This window comes from Homarus americanus, unplaced genomic scaffold, assembly GCF_018991925.1.
Source record: "Homarus americanus isolate GMGI-L3 unplaced genomic scaffold, GMGI_Hamer_2.0 scaffold74, whole genome shotgun sequence".
NCBI classification, from domain to species: domain Eukaryota; kingdom Metazoa; phylum Arthropoda; class Malacostraca; order Decapoda; family Nephropidae; genus Homarus; species Homarus americanus.
In genome coordinates this window covers 5,466,679-5,475,381 of record NW_024716951.1, presented here as the reverse complement: position 1 = coordinate 5,475,381, position 8,703 = coordinate 5,466,679, and the positions used below count along the sequence as shown (strand labels likewise).

Here is an 8,703-nt window from a genome sequence, read left to right as displayed (position 1 = left end):
AAAAAACCGAGCATCACGTCAACTTTGAATCATAAACTGGCGTGCGCCTCCTTGGCAGACACACCGAGAACAATCAGGCTGCCAGGGGTATTAATTAGTGGAAGGAAGGTGAGTGTATCTTATTAAATTTGGGTAAAGAATTCAGCAGTTAAAGCTATATCATCCCCGGTGAGAGTTTGGAGAGGGAGATACAGGAGTGTCAGTAACAGGTGGACAAGAAATGGGGTGTCGAGGAATCCTTGGTCACCATCTATGAAGCTGTGGAGGAAGAAAGGGGGGAAAAAGAAGTGTCACAACATATACGATAACAGAAACCAAATTGTTTAAAATACACAAACAAATTACTTGGTGTTTTGACTACATTGTTCTTAATGAAACTTCAAAAACAAAACTACGTACACAGCCGTGCATGATAACATTATAGTCTTTCTCAGCAAATATGTTGAATTCTCGTTCAGGCAAGTGAAGATACGTGAGGGCCGGGCAGGGAGGATGGGTGACTTCCAGCTCCGTATTACAAGATTTATTTTGTATTAATTACAATTATTTGTAGATTTTGCTATTTACGGTGAAGGAATCTTGTGGTTGCATCGGGTTTTTTATTTTATGCCGCTATTTTGTTTGATGGTCGGGAGCTATCCACTTGTACTGTAGTTTGTCATCGGATGTGTTTTTTCATTCTTAATTAAAAAGAATATATATAAACTATTAGTTAAGAACAAAGATTAAATCTGTTGGCAGAGTTCATGCTTCTGCGATATGTGACTTCAAAGTTTAAACATGGGTATGCATCCCAGGCACCCAGCCTATCCCATGGAGGTGCGGGCCACCACACCTCCTTTGCCACCAATCACAGCAATGCTATTATGTGACGTCACATGTCGACTGTCCAATACGGTGATTCTCATATAGGGCGCACACCGGGGATCCAGCCAATGAGACAACGGGAGTCCAGTGATGTAACCGGATGTTTTCTTGACGCAAGCGCGCTCTGAGTCTGCGACTTACCAGCCAGCATGTGTTAGCAGTTAAAATCGATTCGTCTGTCTTTAGTAGTGCTGCTCGTGTCGGCGGGTGAGATAGCGGATTATTCAGTGTGGATTACTGAGCTCGTGTTCAACAGTTTGATATTGTAAATATTTGATTTATGAAAGAGTCCATATGTTACCTGCCAAACATTATTTTGTGAGTCAAAAGGGAAGTACAACAATACAACAAGGGATTATCTGTGCACTGATAATGATGTGCCTCACGTTACTGTGCCAGCCTTAATGATCCAAAAACAAGAAAAGCAGTTACTGTGTAACCTGTGATCCGGAGGACTGGCTTGTTTTGGCTCACTAAGGGCGTTTACATAGTGTAGGGTGTTTGCACCGCTGACTTGGGTTACTTTAGCTTTTTAACGTATAAAACAACTTAAGGAATGAAAGATGATATATTTTTGTGTGAAAATAACTTGTTTAAGATATTGAGTACGCCATCGTAACCTGTGTATTGTCGATGAGCTTCTCCCAGCAAGGAGTTTGGTAAATATCAATGCAATCTGTAGAACACGTGTACATGGCACCAGGAAGTAAGTAATCAGCTGGCTCTGACCTCCAGACTTGATCCTGTATAGGTCATATACACCAATGGTCAAGGTTACACACACATCTTACTGTCGCAGTAACACCATTTTTGTATGTATATATATATATATATATTATATATATATATATATATATATATATATATATATATATATATATATATATATATATATATATATATATTTGGTATACACTTGTGTGGACAATTGGACATTACAAAAAAAGTGACGTGACGCCCAGTCTCAGGTTAATACAGTCGATGACTATGTGTTCCGTACTGATCAATGCGGTTGGCTTGCACAGCTATTTTGTAATTTGGACTTTGTTTTGGCAGTTAAGTTAGGACATCACCCGGTAACTCAAATGAGTGCGTTGCATTATTTACAAGGTAAATTTAACTTTTGAACCCAGATACAGTGTGGGGAGGAATACGGTGTAAAGTGTTGAGGGTTGAGTTTCTAGAAGCACCATTATTAACGACGGGCAAAGCGAATCTAAAAATAATTATCTTACAGGGGTGTTCTATAGATATTTAGGTTAGGTTAGATTAGGTAAGGTTAGGTTAGATTAGACTCGATGTATCTTTGTAGACCACACGCTATAGTAGCACCCTTCCAAGACATTATATTCAGGTGAGGATGATTCGTTCTCAATGGCATATACTGTACTCATAATCTTGCCGGGTGTAGAAACCACGTACTCTCTCACCCCTAAGGATGTTGCAAGCGGTTTGGCGCCAGTGAGACTTTCCCTATGCATGTTTTGTGACACCCAAGACAAACTACGCATTTGATATCAATAATGTCTGCCCACAATACACACCAGTTATACCAATTTAACAGCGGTCATAGTCGTTACTAGGTGATAATGTAATATTTTAATTAGTCATGAACAGTAGTTACTGAAAATATAATAGTATTTTTTCCAAGTTCAAGTTTGAAAGAACGATATATACTGTACACCATTTCAGAAGAAGCTGCCTCAAAGGCACAGGCCTACAGTAGGTGGCTCCATATTGTACAAGCCAGTTGATAGCTTGATTTAACCGCTAAGTGTCATAAAAATCTAAATTCACCCTTGCCTTTTTGCCAGCCTGAAATTGTGTTATTTCTTGGTCAAAACCCTGGGACCAGAGTGGCTTTAATTCAGGTACCTGGTGTAAATCCACTGACCTAATCAGATTTCACATCACCCACACCTGTTTTCCCACGACCTGACTAATGAAAGTGACCACGTAAAAAGTTTTCCCGATTGAGCAAAAACGTCATTTACATTTTAAAGCTTAATACAGTACCTGCAAACATACATATACTTTTATGTATGGTTGTTCGTAGGTGTATATCTACAATTGTGTTTGTTCCCACGCACAACTCCTTGTGTAAGTGTATTCATGTTTTATTATATCCGACCCAAATCCTGGTTGTGTGTGCGCGCGTGTTTGCAGAAGCTGGCCTTGGCACAGTGAACTAGAGTGGATGGATATCACAAGTTGGCAAGTTACTTGCCATACCTCACTGTTTGTGTTCATCACATATGCCGGGCAATCATTCCCCATGCATCGTCATAATTACACTGACACTGGTCGTAGTTAATTAACTTTATAACCATTTTCGACGAATGGCTTTGTTTGTAAATATAAGAACCATTATTTACAAGCCTTAAGATACCGCTATGGTTAATATGTTTTTTTGCCTTTTGGTATAACGAAGTGTGGTGATATTGAGTATACGGCGTGGAGGTCGGATAAACACCACCTATTTTCATCTCATCCATCCAATTCTGACACGTCCTAAGATATGGCAGCCAAGTTTTCGGTAACCATATCAGGTTTTGGCAGCAGCACATACCTGCCAAATACGATCACATTCTGCCTTATGCAATGTTTATCCAATTGTCAGGCACACTGTCGCAGTATAGAAAAAATATCCAAAACTTGACCGAAATACAGAATCGGGTAGGTGGGTACGGCCTGAATATTTGGTGAAAACAGACACCAACCAAATAAACATTATGACAACACCTTTTTTTGGTGGGGAGGGGGGGTTGCTTCATCCTGTCTATTGTCAGAAATCGTAAACTTCGCCAGTATTTATTCGTAATGTGTAGATTTTAGTGGTGTTCTAGTGATAATTTAGTCAAGCATATTAAACGATTCTGCTGCGCTATTTAACATTCATCCACATTATCCTATAGAAAATCCTTCACGCTGCAATACATAATATAAAAAAAAATTCTCTGCGGAGCTCTTGCCTTAGGAGACGCGTTTACTGTTTCACAATAATCTCTGACGCTGCTGTTTTCTACTAACCAAACCTCGTGCCCAGGGGCGATTCTACGGGAGGGCCATGGCCCCCCCCAGATTTTGGGCTGGCCCCTGGGTTGCCCCCCCCCCACTTTTTATTCTCAAAATTGTAATTCCAAAAACATTCCCAAAACCAGGAAGTGAGTCAAGTGACTCAGGCAATGGGCGCGCCGCACGCCAGATGCGGGCATGGGTGAGGTGAGATCACTGAGGTGAGGCCCGGAGGGCAGGATTTGGGAGGGTGCAGATATGCGGGGTGGGGTCACATCACGGTGTATATAAACAAACTGCCTCGTCGGTGATGAACATTACCACTGTATTTCCACTGAGGAGGGTGACAGACTGACAGTAATTGTCGAATTTGTCGCCGAAACTACCCAGAAGAAATATTTCGTCTGCCACAGTGGGTTTTTCTGCTTGCTAAGTGAGGTATGTTTAGAGAGAACATGTGAGTAATTTTTTAACTATAGGAGTAATATTACAATCACTCAATCTCAATGATTCAGTTCAAGTGGCTGTAGTTGAGCTGAGCTGTGCAGTATAAGGTAAATCAGTACAGTCCATCAGTTATATCATTACAAAATGTAGGCCTAAAGCATTCTTATGACATACTATATGTCATAAAAATATATAATTAATATGTCATGTCATATGCCAAAACTGCATTTTGCAAGTTGTACACATGTTTGCTGCCCCTCCCCCAACATTTACCTTGGCCCCAAAGTGCCCCCCACTGCAGCACGTAATACATAAACATGCAGGAAGCACCGTGGTCACTCATGAATGTATTGCAAAGATAGACACGTCATGAGAGCTCTCGGGGCTCATGGAGATGATCAGTTGTTGATTATTGGATTACTTTATCGTATTCCTGGTCACAATCCCTTCAGCTTTCCCCCTCCCCTGAACAAGAACACCTCCACCCACCCACCATGCTCTTCTGCTGCAATAATACAACAACAACTTCTTCAGTGTCTGCAATCGATTTTCCCTCCTCAGAGTTCCTGGAATACAACCCACGCGGGCTGTAATCCACTGGTGTTGCACAAGCATTTTATTTACGGGGATTAGCCCACCCGGGCACAGGTCACTGACCCACATCGGGGCCTGGCTTGGCGAAAATTTAATAATAATAATAATAATAATAATTAGTTCATAGAAAATATAAAATAATAATAAAAATAATAACACTAATAATAATAATAATAATAAAGGACCATAAAGAAATACAAAAATGCAAAAAAAAAATTGTGAGAAACGATATACTTGTATGTATGTTGTGTTGTCAAAGTAAGAGAAACAATTGAGACCCTTCAATTGTGTGTAAATGAGTAAATGAGGCAGAAAGTCAGATCAGCAACCTGGAACTTGGTCGGTCACAATTTTCGTGATGCCATATGGCAGCAGGGTCTACCATTAGACAACACATTATGCTTCCAATATCTTCCCAGGCGGTAGTACCACCCTGTTTGGTAGCTGCCTACTACCTAATCCCATCTCTCTTTTCTTTAATACGTCAAGGGCGAAATGGATTATGTATCTTAGCTGTAGTAATGTTTTTTTTTAACCCCATTAATTTGTGTTATCGCGTCTATTCAGACTGATTTTTACGTTGTCTAAACATCGTAATCTGAGAACCAGTGTTATATGCACCCACTTCTCAGAAACGACATACATTATTATATTATTGTTATTAGTAGTAGTAGTCTAGTGTATCTGTGACTTGACAACAGCCTAACAACTCGTTGAAATTGTCTGGGTTTGTTTTACACTAAACAGTTGGCGACTTTACTGCGTTCAGCCGTTTAGGACGTCTCATTTTATTCAGAAAAAAATATTATAGAGCTATAATGTTATAATCAAATAGAGAATTTTATAAATATTGCTGAAATATGCTGATTAACAGGACTGGCGTCAATGCTCAAGGTCGGTGTTTCCTCAGTCAGATGTTAAGCTGGAACTTTTCTGACACCAGTATTACTCCCTATATTCAATGCAGTGTGGTCAAATTACCATATAGGATATTTAAACTTAGGTCACTGACCCACATCGGGGCCTGGGGCGAAAAACATTTATAATATAAAAATATAATGATAATAATCATTATTATAATAATAATAATAATAATAAATAAAAACAAAAATTAAGCAATCAAGAATAAAAAAACGATATATGTAGTGTTGTCAAAATTAAAAGAAACTATTGAGACCCCGCAATTGTGTGTAAATGAGGCAGAAAGTTAAATCAGCAACCTGGGACTTGGTGGGCGTTTTTGAACCCACAATTACACAACTCCAAATTTTCCCATTTTTGGGGGGAGAAGTTCCCTCCCATGGTTATAGACATGAAAGTGATATGAGGTTTTTCACCGTGGCTAATGGTACGGACTAATCTCGCAATGGTGATTCACGATGCATGGCTGGGATATTGCAGTTTCATTCGTGTCTCTCGCTTGAGGTTTGGTTTCATTTCTTAATCAATTCTCGGCCATCGCAAGACGTGATGAGACTTGTCAGTACAATTAGCCTTTGCCTATATTTTTATAGTTTTCGGTAGGTGTTTGTTAGTGATTATATTAAGATTATAAATAGTGTTCCTTCGTCAGACTAATATCTTTCTGATTTAACCAGATGCATAACACGTAACAAAAACTCTTAAGCAACTGGACGACAAGTACCGCACTCAACCTTTGTGTTGGAAATCAAGCGTCCCATAGTGTACTTGATAAACAAACTTCAATACTGTGAACTACTGGAAAGTAACAAAATATAAGTGACCTGAAACTAGACTTACCTTGGCTTCTTCGACACAAGCGTCGGCGGCCTCTACCTCTGAGTGCTTGGTATCAAGTGGTAAAGAGTGAACCAGGAGCTATGAATCGTAGAAAATCATCGACTTCGTCCCTGGACGAGATCAGCGCCAGCTACGACGTGCCGGTGATCGACCCCACGTCCGTTCCCAAGGTACTGTAAGTCCTCTGTATTTTGTCTTGTAGTCTTGCAGCTGATGGGGTGTTTGTGTGCAAAAAGGTTACTCTAAAATTCTCTTTGGATTATAAAAACAGACTTATAGAAAGGTCAGAAAATGTAGTTGAACATGCAATAGCCTGTCAAATCTCTAGATATAGTCATAACAACATTGTCACACCGTAAAACAGTGCGCTTATCCGCAGGGTCCATACAGTTCCCTCAAACAGCTCTAACTTCTTTGTATTTCATCCAATAACCGCCAAAATTGGTCTGAATGTTGCCAATAATTAAGAAAACAAGTGATAAGTATTTTATAAGAATCCCATTGTTGGTTAAGGAGTTAATCAATGCCCAATGTCAATTTTGGTAATGAAAAGTGCATATACTCTCAGCACTCACTTGAATAGGATTAATGCCTCTAACAGTATTGGCAATGTATGTACATTTTAACATAAGAATGGAGGAAACTGCAGCGGGCCTATTGGCCCATACTGGGCAGCCCCGGGTACACCCAACCCCTATCGCTCATATATCCATCCAACCTATGTTTGAAGCTATCCGGCGTATCTGAGTTAATGATAATGTTTGGGAACTTGTTCCATTCATCCACTACTTTATTTTCAAACCAATGTTTACCTATTTCGCGCCTAAATCCAATTTTATCCCTAAATTCATATACTGTATAAGGAACGTTTTCACATCTCTGTTACAAACGGTTACAGGACAAAATCCCAGTGGACAAAATCCCAGCCTCTTATCCCAAAAGTGGACAAAATCCCAGTCTTATAAATAAAAGTCTCATATTTAAAAAAAAACAAATTTAACATTCAAAATTCGAGTCATAAATAAAATAAATAAAATAAAATAAAATTCAGTTTCATAAATAAAAGTCTCATATATATAAAAAGAAACAAGCTTTTAAAAAAAATTTAAAGTCAAATTGATACAATAAACAATATTCAATATATAAATTTATTTCATGCTCACAAAATTATGCTCCATTTATGTAAACATAATTATGAATTATCATATTATTAATATAACAGGCGAATGGTCTTTACACCTAATCTTATTAATTAATCTTATATGAGACTGGGTTTTTGTCCACTTTTGGGATAAGAGGCTGGAATTTTGTCCGCTGGGATTTTGTCCACTGGGTTTTTGTCATGGAATCGTTACAAACACTTTGCTCAAGTACCAACTGGCTGTTCATTGAAGCTCTGATTTCACGTATACTTTATCCTTTCCCCTCTGAGAACCCGTCTCTTACAAATTAATGCACGCACGCTTTGCCACTTAACTGACCGGGTTTTTGTTTTCTGAGCACCCTTGTGCAAACACTAACTTAGCATCTTCCAAATCACATACCTGTGTGTACACGTTGTCACGAAAATACCAAACAGATTTTAAGAACAAGTTAGTTCGTTTCACACCCTTCTGAGACAGAACGTTTCACACCCTCACACCACTCAAGTAGCCTTTGGTTACGTAGTTTGTCTATTGCTTTTTGTGAGTATATATGACTTATAATATTCATTTGACATATGCTAGAGAAACTGTTCACTTGTATCAATCATTTTCAATCTCTTCCAAACGTCATCCTCACTAATACTAGCTGCTTCCCTAACGCCTATTCGTCCTTTCTCGTTACTGCTTTCTGTCTCATTCTTGGATGGTTGACATTATAACACATTTACTCATCGTCAATAGTTACCATTTTTAAGATGGCCATCCTTTACTAAATGCTCCCCCTTTTTTCATCCATATTGACAGTTTTATTCTTCAATAACTTTGAATAAGTGATAGACAAAGTATGGGTGATATAACAAGGAGCACATCCATG

The 8,703-nt window shown here is 38.9% G+C and overlaps 1 protein-coding gene across 6 annotated transcripts in view; it reads left to right on the top strand.

The window, feature by feature from the left end:
• The first annotated feature begins 988 nt into the window (after positions 1–988).
• The window catches only part of LOC121858705 (L-asparaginase 1-like), a 37,983-nt gene continuing 30,268 nt past the window's right edge, over positions 989–8,703 (top strand). For 4 of the 6 annotated variants that reach the window (XM_042355302.1, XM_042355297.1, XM_042355295.1 and 1 more), the window contains exons 1-2: positions 1,006–1,132; positions 6,522–6,854. Coding sequence is in view for 4 of the 6 variants with exons in the window: in XM_042355297.1 (XP_042211231.1) it covers positions 6,765–6,854 (90 nt within the window). In the remaining 2 variants the exon portion in view is untranslated. Of the gene's footprint in view, positions 1,133–6,521; positions 6,860–8,703 lie in introns of all 6 variants that reach the window. The other 2 variants (XM_042355296.1, XM_042355300.1) reach the window with 2 other exon arrangements.